Genomic DNA, 21278 nt, shown 5'->3' on the forward strand with positions numbered 1-21278 from the left:
CAAACTATGGAGACTATATTTTGGGGGTCAGAAATCCAAATCCGTTGAAAAAAAGATAATGACTCCTAGAATGTGCCCGTGATACGATCATTAGATCAGAGGTTATTCAGGGTGGAATTTTTTTGCGCACTGTTTATAAATGTTAAGGAGCGTAATCGTGGTGCTTTTTTTTCACGATTATGGAGACCCTACAATAAAATTATTAAAGACGTTTTGAATTCGATTGAAAATTTTAATTAAATCTTGGTACGAGGAAGTACTAACCAATACTAGTAATTTAATTTAATGTAACACAAATTCTATAAAAAATTTCTGTATATTGATCTCAAGTTATGTGTTGATCAATGTTCCATTAATAAAATTATGTTAGAAACTGTTGAAACGTTGTGTTCTAAACAAATTCTGATATTAAATAGTACAGATTATTGTTTTTTGCAACACAATTTATCTTTATTTTACTTAAGTAGAGAAAAATTATATTTATTTTAGTTTGTTGTTTGTCCTTTTTAAAAATTGTCTGGTATATGTACAGAACACAAAATTAAAAACTGAGCACCCTGAATAACTTTTGATCCAATTTTCACGTTCTGGGATTCAATTTTAAAGGTTCAAAAGGGGTGATTTCCAAATTTGCTAATTAATTAGTGTTGACGATATTTTAAGTTACGAAATCAAACACAAAAACGTACTTTCTCTGATTAAACATACTTTTTTCGGACAAATCGATTTCTGACTCCTGAAAATATAGGGGTAGCCGCAATGGTCTGATCAGGAGAACGATTCAAAATTTGGATTCCTTAAGATTAGTTAGACTTTTTGTGTATTTTCCCATATCAAGAGCTTTTTAAGTGAATGGAAAAAATTTTTGCACACAGTTATAGAATTTGTTCATCCAAAGATAATCGTATGCAAAATATAACTTCAGTAAATATTTATTATTATTTTATTTCGTAATAGTCGAAATACTTTTCAATTCCAAGGTATACGATTTTTTATATTATTTTAAAGAATGCTGTTCTAAAGGGCAAAATACGAAAATTAAGCAAAATTGGTCGATTAGTTCCTGAGAAATAGAATTTTGAAAAAGTCATATTTTTATTATTTAAATATTTCTTGAAAAAGTGTCAAACTGAAAGTGTCTCTTACATTATTGTAGAGTAATTTATTACTAGACCGTACATATTTTAATTGATCTGTTTACAGATCTTTATATTTATTTAAAAAGGTTAATATAGTAAATTTTTTTTTTAAAAAATACAATGCATATTATCACGAATTATGATGAAATATGCTAATTTGGACAAAATAGGGTGGCCAGTCTTGGAAAAATTTTAAAAATGGTGACAAGTTCTTGAGGTAATCATACATGTTCTAGGCTTTAATTTCACGTCAATTGTAGGAATTAAGTTGATCAACTTTAACACAAATATTTAATTCCAATATTTTTTACTGCATTGTAGCTAGTTAAAAAAATTTTTTAACAACCTGTTGCAAGCCAAGGTTACTCCAAACACTTTTTTGCCATTTGGCCCTATCCCCATTTAGGCTCTTCCAGTTTCCCTTTTTGACATATCCCTTGGGAATGAGAAAACACAAAAGACTGCTAATTAAGATTTGACTCTGTGATGCATGCTTTAACTTGTACTCTAATAATCTTCAAATTAAATTAAAGTTAGTTACGAAAAACAAATTATAACATGTAAAACTACTTGCACCGTGAGCTTCAATGCTCATAATAAATTTCATTCTAGGTGATGTTACCTCAGAATGTAGCTACTATATTTACTATAGCTGCCCTGAGCTCTAAATTGCCTTCTCTACAGGTATCATCTGATAACATGTCATGTTTACCGAGCGGATCTATGTCTTCTGAATCTCCTCATCATCCAGGTTCTGGTATTGCACCTGTTAGTTCAACTCCTTCACCTGTAGTTTCATCATCTCATCATAATAGTATGTATTCATTCAAATCTTTCCTACTAAAGTTTTAAGATAATTCCTTAAAATTAAGAATGTTGGTACTAGTTTTGAAAATTCTCTTCTTTGAAAAAATATGTTTGGCAAGAAAGGAACAATTTCTGGCTGTTTAGCTTATTTACAAAATTTAATATTCAAATTTTTTGGTTTCTTTAACGGATATTTGGAATGTTTCAGTCTTACAACAAATTCTGAGTGAAAGTTGTGACAAATGAAGTATTCAGGCTTAGAAAATTCACAATTGCTTAATTATCTTTCTTTTCGATTAAAATTATCATAGATTAAGTAAATATGCTTAAATGTTATTAAGCTAGGGTATCAAACCGTTAAAATATTAGCAATTTGACCTTACGTTTTTCGTTATTAACACCATGCCTAAGTGAAATGTTCTGAAACTCAGAGAGGTAGTTAAATTTTGTTTGTTTTTACGTAAACTGAGGTTTTCAAGAGATGAATTATTATAGAGTGGCGTATTATACAAATATTTTTTGAGAGTTAGAGAATGTTTACTACTTTCTTCCATTATATAAAATTCCCTTAGTATGGAGAAAATTACAACTGAAATGTTTTTTTTCTCTCCTTACATAGGTGCAATTTCGACATCATATGGGGTTGAACAGCATAAATTAGGGCCTGTTGATTATACGAGATATGTAAAGAGGTAAATATGCATTCTTTAATTATTGACACATGCTATCAAGATATCTCTTTGATAGTGCAACAGTATTAAATTTTTTAATATTGTTTAATCTTCTTTATAAATAACTGAAAGCTAATAACTTTGTCAAAACGTTTAGTAAATATGTTTTATCTGTAATTATAATTATTTTTAAAGTTCATTCCAAAGATCATTAAAACTTCAGAAAACTACAAAATTAAAAAGGAAATAATTATTGGATCATTGGTTTTAAACAATACAAATAAATATTGCAATGTTGCACTTTATATTTTTTTAAATGTATTGTTTTTTTATAACTATTTTTTACATTGACTATTTAGTTTCATTAAACAACATATCTTAATGTATTTGCAGATTTTCCAGTGCAACTGAATGTGGAAATAGTTATTGTAAAGATCTAAATTACAGAGAACATTTCCATTGTTTAGATTGCAACTCAAGGGTATGCCTTTTTAGTGTAACGCACATTTTATTAATTTCCTTTTTTAAAATTGTTTATGCTTAATTTTAAAAATTTATGAGCTATTTGTAATTTTTTTAGAAAAATATGAAACTCTTTTTTAAAATAAAAAAACTTTATCTCTGAAAAAATAATAAAAACCAAACTTTTTATAATCTGAACAATAGAACGATATACAGGGGGAGGGGACAAAATAATAGAAGCACTTGCATATTAACACATTTTTTCATATTTCTCCAGAAACACTCAATGAATGAGGTTATGAAGTTAGATAATGTAAAGAAAGAGCTTATGTTCTTCAAAGCTCATGTTTAGTTACTTGTTAAATACATTATATTTGCTACAGTCAAAAGTATAAATGGGAATCCATCATCAGTGTTACTAAATTTGTGTCAGACAATGTATGCAGTACAATTACATTCATTATCGTAATTTTTAAATAAAAATTTTCATATTATATTGAAAACAATCTGTTAAACAATTAAATTAATTTAAAATATTCCTGCGTCTCGCTTATTTATTGGTGCTATACATCAATAAGAATATTGTTAAATTTAAAGCTCCATCGTGTTAAAATAAATGACAAAAAGTAATTTATTCTTTATTTTTCAAACAGTTAGTACTAAAACATACCTTTGCAATTTTATATGTTTATATTTATGCAGTCCATTTGTCTTATTCATTTATTTTTATCATCCTATGAATTTTAAATATTTTTTAATAAATTTTTTTTAATTTGAATATACTGCGCTGATTTATATTAAAATTTGTATTGATTCAATAAATAAAAAATATGAAATACATAAAAAATAATAAAAAATATGTTTATTTTAGGACAACTAATTGATATTTCTGCTGAAAATTGTATTCTGCTAAATATTGACATTAACGTAAATAATGTTAAACTACGACATTTTTATAAATAATGACATTAACGTAAATAATGTTCAATTACGAAATTTTTAAATGAAGATAAACTAACTTTCAAAAATACATGCAGTACCAAAAAATATTTAAGATATTAAATGTTAATTTGCTTATTAAGTGGAGTTGTAAAGTGATAAATATGCATATTCAAGATGTTTAGCTATTATACATTTGCATCATGTTCAATTATTTATGAACAAAAGGAATTTTTTTTATTCTTTATCAAAATATTAATCAATAATTAAAGATTTATGTGAAATACTTTTTAATGGTTTAATTACTTTTAATGTGGGGCTTAACATGTCATTTAACCTTTTGTTTTAAATAAACCAAAAAAAATTACAAAAACTTGTTTTTTTTTTTCTTGCAACTCTGTATATTACTGATAAAATGTAAACAAGCTTATGAAACGCTTTCAAATGACTTATTTATTTTTTAAAAAAATATTACATTTGTTACACAAATTTTAACCATTGAAAAATTTTCTTAAATTAATGAATATTTGTATAGTAAAAGTATATTTTCTTTAATCTTCTTTATCACTCCTGTTCAGTTTTTTACTCAGTTCATTACTTTTATGCTCCATATTATGTAATTTGTAAACTGAACTCTGGAAAATTACTAAATATAATGCAAAAACTAAGCAAAATAACACAGACCTTCTTATTTCAACCTTTGATAAAAAATGAATGACATAAAAATTAATAGTTATCACAGTTTTCTACTAGTACTAGAAAAGAGCATGTGCAAAGGGTTATCATTAATAATAAAGAAAAACAACAAATTACTCGGAATGACCTTTTGAGTGATTGAAATTTTTGATTCTTCGATATGAAAATACATTGTTTGGGCATGTAAAAAATTGTGCACCTGACGATTCAAAATCTTTTCGATGATTTTTGATTTGGCAATAAAAAAATAATCTATTTTTTAAAATTTTCTTAGATATAGAGTTTTTGGAATTTTTTTATCTTTAAAAGAAAAAATTCTGGAATTTGTTTTGTAAATTTCAATCTGAAATTTGTAAAACAAATTTTGAAGTTTGTAAAAAAAATAATAAACAAAAATATTGAAAATATCTTAAGCGACCCATATTTTCAGAAAAATAAGTTCAACATTGAACTTTAATTATGACCTCATAAACCATACTTTTTGTATCAAGTGTTGAAGCAATCCCATCTTAGCAGAGAAACTTTACAAAACTGACTCGTATGCATTACAAATAGAAGAAAACCATGAAAATTGGTCTGGAACTGCGGATGTTTCATTTATCTTAAAAATGCCGTCAGCATACTGATTTCATTATTTCAAGTCAATTTTTTTTTAAATAAGTAAATAAAAACTATTAAGAATGCATTTTCAATTTTTTTTCTTTGCAATCCATTAGGTTTTTGTAAAAAAAGAAGAAATGATTCGTCATTTCAAATGGCACAAAAAGAGAGACGATTCACTTCAGCATGGGTTCATGCGTTACAGTCCAATGGATGATTGTTCTGATCGATTCAGAGGTTGTACTCATAACCGAAAGCAAACCCATTATCATTGTTTAAAGGTAAGTCTTATAGTGTTTTTTTAAAATTTTTTTTTTTACTATAGATATTTTGTTCTTCGAATGTTTCCTCTTTTCTGTGTTATAATTTATTATTTTATTAACGAAAAGTGTTCTGTAATCAGCACATTTATATTTCAAAACTCCTATCAAAAGTCAAGTAAATAAAATCTTTAAAAGAATCAAGGTAAAATAAAAATTTTACCAAAATCTGATGAATCTTTAACAAGGGAGGTGAGCTAGAATCAAAACCTGTTTGATTGCTCAAAAAGTGGGAGGGGTGTACGGTCAAAACACTAAGTTTCATTGCCCGATTAAACTGATATTTTTAATACTAGCTTCCACAATAATGATTCGTCAGATTCTGATAACTGTTTTGTTTCTTCCCCTCCATATCCATTTGGGACCTCTAAAAAAATTTTTGAACTTCAATTATGACAAAATATTTTTTAAAAGCATTGACTATATGATATCCTAAAGTTTTTGAAATTCTGCTTTATTTCTTCCTTTTTTTGCATTAATTAGCTTCTTTTAATAATTAACTTTTTAATCATTTTAAAACTAAGTTTTCATCATATTTCATCTTTAAGTTTTGTTATTTTATTAAATACACAGTGCAGAAAAAAACACTTTGAATAATTTTTTTAATAATTGGCTCTTCATGTGCTAGGATTCATTCTTGATATTTCACAGACCCTTATAATATATACAAATGCTGATTGCAGAAAATTTGTCATCATCACAGAAATTTTTTTATTAACTAAAAAAGAAGAAAAACAATCCAATTCAAAAGAAAGTTTGCCTTTTTCGAATCACCAAGAAAAAGAGATTCATTTTTACGCTTTTCCCTACGAATGCAAACGAGATTAAAAACTGCATTCACATGCTTTTAAATCACGTATTATAATCCCTCGAAGATAAAAAAGGAATGCTTATTCAGAGAAAGTATGCTTTTGTGTCTGATTTTATGAATAAAAATATTGTCTGCTCTATCTGATTAGCATATTTGAGGTTAAACTCTCAAACCATTGAGTCCTAGTACCCTAAAATCCAATTATTAGATCATAAGACATTCAGGGTGTAGCATTTATTTTCTAACACATTGTACAATAATTTTAATTTACCATTTTGACATAAAATAAGCTTAGTACATTATGAAACTCATATATACTATTACTTTTACAGGAAAGCTGTGATAGAGTATATATTAGCACATCAGACGTTCAGATGCATGCAAATTATCATCGTAAGGATACGGCTATAATTCAAGAAGGATTTCAAAGGTTTCGTGCAACTGAAAACTGTGCAACAGCATCTTGTTTGTTTTTTGGGCAGCGAACTACTCATTTTCATTGCCGTAGATCTGGCTGTAGCTTCACTTTTAAAAATAAAGCTGACATGGGTAATTAATCTCATTTGGTATTTTTTTTATTTAACCTATTAACTAAATGTGCAAAATAAAATTATCAATTCAAAATCATATATTTTGTTGTTTTTATGGTGCTTTGAACCAGGGTCACCAATCTTTTGATCTCAACAGACTATGAAGCAGAAAATATTCCATCTCACAGACCATTATCCCATCTTTTTGGTTGAGGGAAAAAGTTCTACTATTTAAGATGGGTTTTTAATAGTCTCTAATTAGGACAAATTGACCTGCTTCTGCAATTTTGAACAGTTTTACTAATTTATACTACTTTTTAGATTAAAGCATTGTACTTTTTTTTAAAGAAATTTTTATTTAACATGTGCAAAGATGAGTAAGAAAAGTTGGATAATGAATAATTAAAGTTTACTTAATAACAAGTCTGTTAGCAATTCTTTTGCGAACCACAGTTTGACAATCACAGCTTTTAATTATTTGCAGATAGTACATGTAACTACCAAAAAATTGCTTCCCGAAGGCTTATTTATCCCAATGCTTGATCCAAGAGTTCCCTTGTCTTCTGGGTTGGGTTCAAAGATACAAGGCTACAGAGTTGTACGAAAATTGTCGTAAACTCAGAATTCGATCAGTTGTGGTTATAATATAAAGTAAAATCTAAATAAACTCATATCAATTGTAATACGCCTAAATTAAAGCCTATCTATTCTTTCTATGTAAATACCCATATAAAAAGCTCTAAATTGTCATTAAATCAGATTCTAAAAATTTAAAGTTCACTTTTTTCTTTCAGAAAAACATAAAACATACCATATTAAAGACGAGCAGCTCAATAAAGATGGATTCAAGAAATTCATGAAACATGAGCACTGCATATTTGAAAACTGCCGTTTCTCTCGCGTTTGCAATCACATTCATTGTATACGACCAGGTAATCAAAATTTTTCAATTTATGTTATTTTCCATTTTGTTTCTATACATTTATAAATATCTTTAATTATTTATCTTTTTTATCAGGTTGTACATATGTACTGCATTCAAGTGGGCAGCTTTACTCACACAAACGAAAACATGAAAGACGAGATACTGAACTAGCTTATCGTAAGTTCAAACTTGCTCAAAGCATGATGAAAACTCTGTCTGAAACTGGAAGTATTCCACAGTCTTTTCTTACAGAACCGGTGAGAAAATATATTATTACAATTGTTTTAAATTTTAATAAATATAATTTTAAAATTTGGTTCAATGTTCATGCCTTCATCAACAAATTGAATTAGGCTAATATGTAATCATATTATACCGAAAAGATAGGACTCCCATTCTCAGCAGATTCATACCAGGATTCTTGGTATGAAGACATTGCAATGCCTTATTTTTTCATCCCCATTAAAAATGCAGTAGACTACAAAGCTATGCTTAAAAATATTGTATTCTATAAAGACAGCCCTTAATTTTTTTTTTTTTGGAATTCTTATTAAAAATAAATATAAAAAAGTATGCATATTGGGAGTCACAAATTAATATTTAGGCAAAGAAAAAACAGAAACGCTATTAAAATTGGACAAATTACTGTACAGGAAAACATATGTAAAAAACGAGACTTGTTTGAAAACAGACAATTGAAAGACATTTATTAGGTACACCTTCAATTAAACCTGTTTGGTTTTTAATTACAATCACATTCCTGTATAGTGATTTGGCTAATTGAATTTTTGTTTTTAATGATTATTAGTTAAACATTATTTGACCTGATTAATGGTTAGTACACCAATTAGCGATAAGTACTTATTAAAATTCTGTATATAACGCAGGGGCATGACCACGGTTGACCCTGATTTGAAAAGCGATTTGTCCAGCAGTGATTGGTCTTGAAGCCTAATTTTCGAGCTAAATCAAAGCTGCACTAATAAAAGGTGGCCAATCAATGCATACAAAACTGCCTGGGATAGAATTCAATGGATTTGGTAGCTAGAATTAGATGCTGGAAAAACGGGTGATTTGATTTGCAAAAATATTCTGACTTCAACTTTTTTCTTTAAAAAATAGACAAACAATATATATTTCAGAAATTCAATGATGTAAATATAAATAAATGAAATGAAGGCATCTGAACAACTTCTATTCATTATTTCTTGATAACTCACTTATAGATGATATATTTTTGTTATTCCCATAACAAAATTTCTTATTTATAGCCATCGTCTGGAGAATCATCTTCAAGTCCTGCTCCTGGATCAATGCCGATTACTTCCTTACCTTCATCTGGTCATATGAATAGCTTCAATTCTGATGATGGATCTTTATCTAATTGCTACATTAAATCAGAAAAAAGAGAATGTGTTTATAGTATGGCTGACATGAATAATATTTCTAATCAGAATTACAGATTGTCCCCTAATGACTCATTAACATCACCTTGTATGCCAACTGATAATGCTAGTTTGTTGGAAGAAAGTTCTGCTGTGGATTTAAGTGTTGATCATCACAAGGATTCAGAAGACTTGTGGAAAGTTTATTTGACTAGGTATTTTAAATTGATATTTCTCAAAGTATAAAAATTGTTGATCTAGTCATTTAACAGTGCCTATTCAAATAGTATTTAATTAAAAAAAAAGAAACATTGCATTTATTTGTTACTCGCCAGTACATTACTACAAGGCACTTAGCTTTGTTTTCAATTTTTTAAAGGAAAGAAAAAGTTTAAGAATTTCGTTTTATTTTTAAATTTTGCATCTTTAAATGCATGTTGGTCAGTACAGTCATTGAAAAATATCTGATAAATCAGAAGTCAGTCAGAGCAAGTGTGCACGATAATGAAATTAGACTAAGCTAACAAATGGTTGTATTAGTCGATTGTTAGATAGATCTCAACATTTTTACTTTAAAAATATATTTTCAATTAGCATTTTTACAAAGATCATTCTATTGTTGTTATAATAATAACAAAATTATATTATTAATGGTTACTATACCAATAAACGACATTTTTTTTTCAGTTTCTATACATTGTAGAAATCAAAACTTAGTTGCTTATGCCATCCCTTTTTTTATTAATCTTTGTTTGTGAGCACTGCACTTCCAAATAAAAATAATTTTGCCTTTAATATATAATATAAATGAAATTTGTTTGTACTATCATGCCAAATGTATTTGAAATTAATCATTGTATATAAAACTGTTATATATACTTGCATAATCATCATGCTGCTTAATTTCATCCAAACTGCAAGCTAATAACAATGGAATTGATTGTACATCCTGAATTGTTACGTTTGGATCAGATTAATCAGGATTGTTATGCCATTATAGATTTACAAACAAATAATTTTTTTTAATATATTTGTTATTAAAACTATGTTATATAAATATTTTAAATGATAGTTTAATATTAATTATAAAATTTGACTTATTAACTTTACTCATATATAAAATTATTTAAAACATTGTGTAAAACATTAACAAAAATTACAGCTATTTTATTTGAAATAGAATATATTTTAATTAATTCATAAACCAGGAGTTCTAAAGTTTTTGATATCAAAATAAAATAAAATGCATAACATTATTATACAAAAATTTAAACTGGAACATTTTTCTCAATCTTCCTTTTTTTCCCTTTTATAATTTAAAATTTTTTTTAAAAATTTGATTTAAATTGTGAACTTTTATTCATTAATTCGTAATGTCCTATAATTCTGTGAATTTAATTTTTTTTTCTTTCTTTAAGATATGGATCAAATGATATATGCCAGCAGCAATGTGAATTTATCTACAAAGATCATTATCATTGTTCCACAGATAACTGTAGTATGACTTTTCGAGCCAAAGACATTTTAGGAGTAAAAGAGCATGCCTGGTAAGTTTTTATTTTAATGTGAGAGCGAACTTCTGCTCTTTTTTAATTTTTTATAACTAAATGCTATAAAAAATTTATATTTTTCCAACTTTTAAAGTTTTTTAATTATATATTTCTTTTTTGCCTGAACCTTGGCTAGTTGCTATGCCAGCAATAATTTACCTAATTGTTGTAATTACAAAAAGTTTTTTTTTTTTTTTTTTTTTTTAAAAAAATAAAAAGCATTATTAAGTTTTAAAAAGAATCCAAAGATTGAAAGTTAATTTATTTTCCAAAGAGTTTCTTACATTTTTAGAAAATTTAAATCTCTTGAAAGAGTTTATTTTTGACTATCAATACATTATTTATACAATATAAATGTAAATTACCCCTCAAAAAAATTTTGAGATTACAAACCTGTTGCTCGTTTTTTTATATCAAATTCTGTTTTTCTGATAGTTTTTGACAAATATGTTTTATAGTATATGCTTTAATAACGAAATATGTAGTATTTGTTAAACATATTTAAAATTTGGGAATAACTGTTTGCTCTGCCTATGTATGTAATTTTGATCATCCTCTGATGGTGTATTTAACATTTGATCTGATAAGCATATGGCAAACTTAAAACTTTTTTTAACCTTTTAAATAAATGTATATTTGTTTCCTTGGAATACAATATTTTATATAAAACAGCCCACAAACATTTGCGACATTGCCGAAATTCTTTTCTTACTTTGTGAGCGTTTTCAAATCGAGAACATTCTTTGCCTATTGAAGGAACATGGTTATGAGTTCGATTAAAGACTTGTCTTGTAAAAGCAGCTGGTATACATTAAATCTATCATTTAAAAAATTATCAAATTTTTCCCCTTGATTTGATGCTTAGCATACAGGGTGTTTTGTAATGAGTGCCTTTAATATTTATTTTTAGAATACTACTTAAAAATAAAGTGCAGTAAATATACACATTAGATTCAGAAATTAGTATTTTAAAAAAAAAGCAAAAGCGCTACTGAATTCTGATAAATCACTATTGCCTCGGGCAGAAATAAAAATGTTGAAACCTGTTTGATTGCTAGATTAAAAACTTTAAGTTGTGTCAACTCCCCTCTGTTTCCTCTCTTAATTAAATTGGTTTTAGCGTTTTTAAACCTACTTTTCTTAATAATGATTCATTAGATTCAATAGCATTTTAATTTTTTTGTTGTTTAAATAATTCATTGCGATCCCTAAGGTACATATTTTTACTTTATTTTGATAAGGGTTCTAAAAATATATATGAAAGGGTGGTAATTATGGAACACCCAGTTTAACGTTATAAGCCTAACACTGTTATTGATCTTGTTTAGTTTCAATATTATTAACTGTAAACCTTTCTGCATCTTTTTCATGCAACATTATTTATATCTTGCATTGATTTAATTCATTTTGTTTTAATTTCAAAAGCGTGGTATAGATGATAAAAATTATTGAAATGATACCGACATTGGATTTATCATTTCTTCAAATATATATTTTAAATGTGCACACCGTTTTATTGGATTTTTTCAAATTCAAAGGTAAGTTTTTGCTAAATATCTGCCAATAATTTCAGATGCAAAATCAACAATTACCAATGAATAAGTTGGGGGTTTCTCTAGTGATAGAATATTCAAAACAGGTAAAATATTAATGATTTTAAATGTAATATGGTTAAAATTGGATCTCTTCTGACATGATTGGTAAGTTCCTACCACTGAAGAATAAAGGAAAACTTCAAATTTTTTTAAATGCATTTCGTTTAGTTCAAAAATCTTCCATGATTTCAATCTCTAAATAATTTAATAAGGTGTAACTTTTCTGAAACAAGCAACATTACCTTTAATTTTTAATCTAAATTTATTGCTATTTTTATTAGTATAGTTACCTATATTGTAAACGGTGTGCACATTGTTAGCTTAAAACATTTTTGAAGCATTCTACATTAATTTGCAAAAAAAAGCTTTGAAATAGTAGCTTGTCCTCTTCAATTTATAATTCGATTTTTCTTGTAAAAATTTGATCATAGTTACTGATTCAATATCCTTTTCAGCAATCATGAATACCAGGAAAGAGTTACCAAATCTTTCTACACTGTAGTTGAAATAGACCAAAATGGTGCTTGTCCCCCTGACTGTCACTATAAAGCCAAAGAAAAACATTATCATTGCAAATGGGTAAGAAAAGTGGTTTTTTTTTCTTAAATCGATGTAATGTTGCTGTTGCTGAAAAGTTTAAATTATAAAAAACTATATAATGATTCAGGTTTAAGAAATTAAAGATTTTAATCATTTTTGTTCCACTCTTATTTTCTGTGAAATATTGTTAAAATCATAGTTTACGATATATTATATGAATCTGCTGAGTAATTTTACTTTGAAATCATTTGGAATAATTATGTGGTTTTAAAGGTAGGTAAATGCTTTATATTTCTTTTGGTTCAATGATTTTCTATCAGTCAAAACGTTTTCATGTGTTGAATGAATTATCTTTAAAGAGGTTAGTATGATAAATTTTTAAACACATGTTTTTATAAAGATTTTGTTTTTGTATTCATTATATAATATTAAAAAAATTTGTTGCATAACTTTTTTCATTATTACTGTCAATTTTCTTTTTGCAAAGCATACATATTATTATATGTATGCAAAATTGTTTTCAATAAAGTTGCTTTATTTTTAGGAAAGCTGTCAAGAAGTTATCAGCAGTGATGATAATCCTTTTAGGCGGCTAGATCATTATAAAATTCATAAGTATTCACGTAAATTAAGTGCACCTAAGGAGCATTTGGCTACCTCTTCTAATGTTACCTCTGTTATGGACAGCATGTTTCGTAGAAAAAGAGGGCGTCCACCGAAAAACCGTCTTATTGAGGTGATCATAATATACTTGTTTCATCAATAGTTTGATAATATAATATTACATTGTTACTACTCATCAGGGATGCCAACCGCTGCAGATTTTCTGTAAATCAGATTTAGGGATTTGTTATGAAATACAAAAAATGCTAATGCTTTCAATAACTATAATTTCAATAGTATATATTACACATTTTAATGTTTCTCTTAAATCCTTACTCTTAAATTGTACTTAATCAACACAACTTTCCTTTTACTCATTTATATATACCCAAATATTAACATTTTAATGCAATGCAGTCAGAAGCTCATTGTTTAGTCAGTGCAATTGCTTTGTAAAAATTAGTATATTTGACTTGCAGATGTTTAAATGTTTTATTTGTTAGCAATTGACTAAAATAAAGCTCAAATTGAAAAAACATGGCAATGGCTTAGTTAGTTTCAAAATTATCAATTAAAAATAATTTTAGTTATAACTTTATAACTCAAAAAATGATTGACCATTATATTCATATTTAGACTCTTTACATTAAAAAAATTACATTCGATTTTGCTGTCACTGCTGTTTAAGAAAATTTTTGCCTCGTGCTTCTCACTCTCATATTGTAAAAACTATTCGATGAAAATTCATGAATATTTGAAAAAGTTAAGTAAACAATTTTATATCAAAATGTTTTGAATGCGTTACAGAGTTATTATATATCAAAACTGATTTTTTTTCTTTTTGATCGGCATGATTTAGTTTAGTAAAAGCAATTAGCTGTAAAAGGTTTCTTGAGTCACATACTGACTTGTCGGAAAATGTGCAAAATGCCTCCCTTTTTTAACTTTCAAATTATTTTAAGAAATATTAAATGTTTCACTTTTTTTCGGTTTTTTTATGTAAAGGAAAACTCATTACAGCATATTTATAAATTTTTTTGCAGCCAAGTTTTGTCTGAACATAGCTTAGTTTCTTTTTAAATTTTCTTTATTAGTTTTAGGGTTATTAAATTTCAAAGTTAGGCTTTCAGCTTTTATGATGAAACTTTTATACAATATATATATACTAAACATAATTTGTTTTTTCTGTGGTTTTCCCAATATTCTGCTTTCACTAAAATAAAATGAAGTTCAATTTTTTTACTGATATCTCTGCCATTATTATAGGGAGCATAGAGCTTTTAAAAAGTGCTTAAAGGTGCTTTTTTTATTTGGGGTTTGTAAAAAGTGCTTAATTTTTTATCTTTTAAAAAGAGATATTTTCTTTGCCATCCTTGTAAATTACAAAAAATGCCTGATTTTCACAATTTTCTCTGTTGTATTTATTTTATCAAGAATCTAGTTATTTTATCATGATTATGAAAAGTTTTTGAAAATGTTTTTGAATTTTATTGATTTTATGTTTATGAATTAAGAACTTCAAATGATAGAAAAAAAATTATTTACTGCACAGATCCTAATCATAATTTTTTTTTGTTTTTGGAAAGTGATCAAAAATATTTGTTGAGTGCTTAAAAAGTACTTTAAAGGTGCTTATTTTTTGTTGAAAAATCTGGCTACTTTTATACAAACTTAGATGTTGAACTGTGAGGACTGAAATAATATATTTTTTTACCCTATTTTTTGCATATTCTACATAAATAGTTGAAATTTAAAATTTATAAGTCTTACTGTACAAAGGAACGAACATCATTCCACTCTTAATATGCTAATTTTAGTCTCTTTATCGTCACATTTTGACTAAATCTAAATTGAAGTTAATTGGAAGCAAAGGAGGGATTAAGATAATATAAAATAAATTCATTTGAGAACACAGTTAAAACACTGATTCCTAATTTAAGGTAAATAAATTCCCATCTTAACTAGACAAATACACTGGTTTTTAACAATTTTAATATTTCTTTTGATGCTCTCAGCCTCAATAATGTTCCTACTTAAATATTAATTTGTAATCACTAATTTGCACAGTTTTTTACTATGATTCTAAAAAAATGTATTTTAAAGGCTATCATTATGATACAATATATCTCAAATAGAATTTTTAATGAAAGTAGAATTTCTGAAACTTCTATGAAAATCTGAGAAGCGTTTCTCTGTGACTATTGGAAAAATATTGCAAGAGATTGGCTTCCCTGCATGATATTACTTTTGAACAATTTCAAATCTCATGATTTATAATTTTAGTTTCCAATGGGTGCTTCTCATCTACCTCAAGCTATCTATACCAGCTTTAAACTTCCAAAACCTTCAGAGCTTCCTCATCACAATTTTCCAACATCATTTGGCCCTTTTTCATCTGCATACAATGCTTTATCACTTTTACCACCTCCTCCTCCAGTTTCAATGATGTCAACCCCCTCATCACTTCCTCAACTAGTACCAGTTACAGGACTAGGACAATGTATATTTCCATCAGCTAACATGTTAGATATACCACCCCCACCATTGCTAGAAAAGCAAGAAAATATCACAAATTTACCTTCACCTCGTATAAAGCAAGAAATTGAAGATCAAAATAAACCAGAAGTGAGTATGTTTATCAATTTTTTAAAGTTTTTTTTTCCAATTTAGTCATGATTAAGTAGTTCATTGAAATTTTATGTAAGCTATCAATTCTTAAGTTTATTGATTTTAGAATAAAATAAAGCAGTTTTTCTGTAAAATGTTTGTAATTATTTCTGAGTCATACATTTAATTAATTACGTTTAAAAATTAGCTGCTAAGAATGTGTATTACTAGAAGAATCCTCACAAAAACTGATAGCTTTAATGATTAAAATGCACAAAATTTATTAAATATTTTGATAGTATCAGATCAAGTGCAATTAATAGATTATTAATAAGATATTAATTATAATATTAATTATAAGATGATTACAAAAACTGTGCTGTATTAAAAACATAAGGATGTTATTTGAAAGACCAATAATTTTTATTGTAATTAAATTAAAATAATATACTGGCGAAAAACTTTTGCATGCCAATGTCGCTAACTTGCCTTATAATTTATTTTTTAAAAATTTTGAAAAGCTTCATTTCTTAAATATTTTAATGATTTCTTAATCTTTTTAGCATGTATCTTGTATGGCTTCTAAGAATAATATATAATTTCATGTCTGTAACCATTACATGTTTTTTTTTAACTTCTAGATAAAAGAAGGCTTCTTTGTGTTTCATGAGAGCATGCCGTGTCCCGATGATTATTGTGCATTTTATAAAAAGCATCATTTTCATTGTACGCAACCCAGATGTTACTATGTAACAAATCGTCGAGATATTCTTCTTCTACATTCAAAAGATTTTCATGATAATATTGACATAATGGATGGATTTGTGTTTTTTGATCGCAGTGTTGATTGTAGACTTGAAAACTGCCATAGTAATAAAATCAACAGACATTTTCATTGTATTCGGCCGAATTGTAATTATTCATTTGTTAGGTATAGTACTATGACTGTGCATGAACAAAAGCATAAAGAGCAAGAGAACTCGAACAACTATGGTCCTTCCTCTCCTAAGAAGAAACATTACCCCCAAACAAATGATGAGGAGAATTATGCATTTGATGCAAATTCATCTGTCATTAAAACTGAATCCCCATCCCAACCAAAGACCACTGTAGTTAAAGCAGCAGGTACATTTTACCCATTATCTGCTTTTTCTACAAATCAGAATTCTTCTCAATCGGGTCATCATACAACAAACTCTTCTCCTACTCACCACCAGTATTCTAAGCCATCAGAAGATAAAAACAGTAATGATATCATCAGTAATATTAAAACAGAAAGCCTGATTTATCAAAATTCCGATACAGCTGAACAAAATTTAAGCAAACTTCTTCTTCAGCCTGGACCAAATTATCGAAATAATTTTCAAGGTACTGAAAAACATATCCTCTACAGTCCACAGCTAAGTTGTGCAAGACCATTTTGTAAATTAAAGAAAAGGGATCATTTTCATTGCAATATATGTAATCAAGTAAGTTTGATTACTATTTTCATATTTTAACTATAAATATTTGATTTATATAATTAAATGCAAATATTTATTTTCAGTGTCAAATATTACATTAACCTATAATACTGAACACCCTTAATACATATTTTTTGAATCCCAGTAAAAAAAATAAAAAAATTTAAAGTATACATATTTTCTTCCTAGTATAGTATGGTCTAACATTCTGGTATATTTCCACTTCATTTATGAAGTACAAATATACATTATTTGTTTTATAGAGTATGAGTTAAAAAATTCACTTAAATCTCTTATTATGTCTTAAACACTAATTTTCAATGCATTATTAAACATTAAAAATAATTCACATTTGCATGTGAAAAAATATGTAAAATTGCAAAAAAAGAACAAATCCTAAGCTAATATTTTTTTTTATTTCTGTTATTGAATGGGTAAACTCTATTACATTACATTATCGAACAGTTTTTTAATGCCTAACTAATGTGAATAAAAATTGCAGATCAATGTTGCTCATAAGTTTTTTTTATTTTATATCAATAAAATATTTATAAAAAAAAACTAATTCTTGTTGGTAAATACTTTCTAGCGCAAACTTTTTTTGTCTTGTTTGCCTTTATTATGGAGAAATTTGTCTATTTGTTAAGGCTATTAAAGTTAAGGCTATTTGTTAACAGGGTTATACTTATAACTTAAACTAGACATGATATACTTATCACTTTTTTATCAAATGAGTAACCTTTGATTGAACCTTTATGCTTTTATACAATACTTTCTTCTTAATTTAGTCATTAATTTTAATTTATTGCATACTTACTTTTCTAAATCCATCTTTATCTTTTTGGCAGGCATTTTCAGGATTTTCACGACTTCAACCACATGTTCTAAAACATCCTGGTGCTCCCAGCCCTATTCCAGTTTATCCTCCAGGGTATACAAAACTATCAGCTTCTTCTCCAAGCCCAGATGAAGATGAAATGGATACAGAAGATTTGAGTGATATTGAGGAACGTTCACCCATTAATGGTCCTTTATATAGTGCATCTGAAGAAAATAAAGAATCTTTAGGTTGGTAATCCTGAAATGATTAATTTCTATAAGTATTTTACATATCAGATGATTGCAAAAGTCTGTGAACTGTCTGAATTACATTAAAAAAGTAACAATTACTTGGTGAGACTGCAGAAGAAAATAATTTAATGAACTTAGAGAAGACCCTTAATACTGAAATCTGAGCAAAACGTTTGGTTAATCAAAAAGGCATAAACTTTAAACAACTGTCACTCAACAGATATTGCAAAAACTAAGACATTAAAATGAGAAATTCTCTGTATTCACCTAAAAAATTTAAGTACGAAAATTATTCACTCTGTGTAAGAAATAAAAATTTCTCTACAGCTTTCTCTAAGGAAAATTACACTGTTTCTGTACAAAGACAGGTTTTTTTTTGTGAAAAATTACAAAAGTAGTGGTCTAATTAGATTTTTGTAAAAAAAAACATGTCTTTCAAGGAGTTATATTTTAAAAATCATGAATTAAAGATGTCATTGACTCCATTTTTCAAAAGAAAAGTTTAGTGAAAGGTCCATTAATGCAATAAACTATTTTAAGCCGACTCCATTTTGATGAAAAAAAATTTGTGGAAGGTCTGATAACTGACTCACATTTCTCTTTAAATGACCACTACAAGGAGAAATTCTAAATTGTATAAAGCATTGAGAGACAGTTCTAGAAAATGATTGAAAATACATTTGAATAAATACTATTTTTGTATGGAAATTTGCTGCATATCGGGTTTTGAATAGAACATGAACTTTTCCAATCAAATGCTATGATATATACTATTATGAACTTCGCCAATCACATGCTATAATATATACTATTATACATTTTGATAATTATAATATTATACTATATTTTTCGAAAATATATTAACAGTATATAAAATAACTTTTTATTCCTTAAAAATCTCTGCAAAAATTAGTGCTTTCAGAATAATATTACTACTAAAATAATAACATAAGAGTTTAAAATATGTATATTTTTCATAGATTAATTTTTTTTTTACTAAAACGGTATCTTCTTGGAATCTTCCTTCTTAAAATATGCTAATTAAACAAAATTTTAAATTATGACAGATATAAAAATGCACTTTCTCTGAACAAAAATACCTATTTTAAGACAAATTATTTTAAATCCTTTGAATACAGCCGCAATTTAAAAATTGTAGCTTTAATAATTTTCATTATTGTGTCAAAAGTGCAATTGAAAGTTTAACCTCAGTGTTATTTTATATTTTGTGAATTTCATCTTATCTTTGCAAAAACAAAAATATTTTGCACAAAATTAGTTTTTTTTCTCACAAAATTGTATTTTATTGTATCAAAAGAACATTTGATACAATAAAATATAATTTTAAAAATAAATTATAATTAAATAAAAAATAAAAAAAATTATTTTTAATTATTATTAATTTTTTTTAATAATTATTTAAAAAAATTCACAATTTTAAACTATGCAATTTTAAAAGAAAATATTCAAAACATTGAGCAAAATCAGTTGAATAGTTCTAGAAAAATATGAATCTAAAATTGATAAAATTTATAGACAATGTAATTTTAATTTTCTATCATTATTGAACCAAATAAAAAAAATAATAACAAATTGTTTTAAAAAAAAACTTGCTTGGAATTATCTGTGACTGAACTAAGAATATGGTTTTGTGCAAAAAAAATTTTTTTTTTTTTTTAATTTCCTTATGTAGTTTCAGATAAAAAAAAAATTTTCATTTTTGGTCTCAAGCTTTTAACTGCTTTCCTTTTTACAATATTGAGACTACAAATTAAAGATTGCGACCAGCCCCTCAATGATAGAGGTTCTGTGCGAGCTTTGTAGAGAACCAATGACGTTTTGTGGTATCTGCTCAGCACAGAACATGAGATTGCAAAATGTCTCTAATATTCAATCAAAATTACTGTAAAATAACGTGATCTAGTACACTTCTAATTTGTACAAAAATTTTTAAGATGTCAAAAAGAGTGAATGAACAACACCAATGGGGTAGGCAAAAAAGAAAATCGAAGATTTAAATATTACCGTAACTTCCTGCATACTATCCGCACTGCATGTAATCTGCCGGCTTCATTGCGATCCCTGAGAAGAAAATTTTCTGATGAAAGAATTTCTGTAGCAAGGCTGTTTTTACATGGAAAGCTAATTTACTCTAGTTTGTTTCAGGCTTATATTATTTGGACCCAATTCTAATTGATTATGTGGTGCATCTTCTGAAAATTACTGTAATCAAATAAAAAATACTGATTTGTTCAGAAAAATTCATTTCGACGTAATTTTGAGGATTGAGTTAAATATATTTTTTTCTTTCTAGTGGAAAAAAAATCATTCTTTAATTTACGATTTTATCGCATTTGGCGAGATGGCGAAGCTTAGCGCAGACCCTATAGTAATTATCAGAGGCACCAAACAATTCACAGCGCTAGACAGGAACAGTTTAACAGATAATATGTTCATTATAAGCAGGAAATTATGGATTTAATTTTTTGTATATCCCTTAAACTTATATGCATTTTACTCAAAGTTAAATAAATTTTACATTTATTCCTCATTTGCTCTGACGA

At 26.9% G+C, this 21278-nt stretch overlaps 1 protein-coding gene across 9 annotated transcripts in view; it reads left to right on the forward strand.

Moving 5' to 3' along the window:
- LOC107445721 (zinc finger protein castor homolog 1) overlaps nt 1-21278 on the forward strand; it is a 195512-nt gene that overhangs the window by 172351 nt on the left and 1883 nt on the right. For 4 of the 9 annotated variants that reach the window (XM_043051818.3, XM_071187563.2, XM_087154607.1 and 1 more), the window contains exons 4-17: nt 1752-1953; nt 2566-2638; nt 3011-3113; nt 5431-5595; nt 6778-6994; nt 7770-7907; nt 7994-8157; nt 9172-9500; nt 10704-10832; nt 12886-13009; nt 13515-13706; nt 15857-16198; nt 16822-17649; nt 18492-18711. In XM_043051818.3, coding sequence (XP_042907752.1) covers nt 1752-1953; nt 2566-2638; nt 3011-3113; nt 5431-5595; nt 6778-6994; nt 7770-7907; nt 7994-8157; nt 9172-9500; nt 10704-10832; nt 12886-13009; nt 13515-13706; nt 15857-16198; nt 16822-17649; nt 18492-18711 — 3226 coding nt within the window. The remainder of the gene's footprint in view (nt 1-1751; nt 1954-2565; nt 2639-3010; nt 3114-5430; nt 5596-6777; nt 6995-7769; nt 7908-7993; nt 8158-9171; nt 9501-10703; nt 10833-12885; nt 13010-13514; nt 13707-15856; nt 16199-16821; nt 17650-18491; nt 18712-21278) is intronic. The other 5 variants (XM_071187567.2, XM_071187566.2, XM_071187568.2 and 2 more) reach the window with 3 other exon arrangements.

The sequence above is a fragment of the Parasteatoda tepidariorum genome, chromosome 11, assembly GCF_982258835.1.
Source record: "Parasteatoda tepidariorum strain Cologne lab strain chromosome 11, Ptep-v5.0, whole genome shotgun sequence".
NCBI lineage: Eukaryota > Metazoa > Arthropoda > Arachnida > Araneae > Theridiidae > Parasteatoda > Parasteatoda tepidariorum.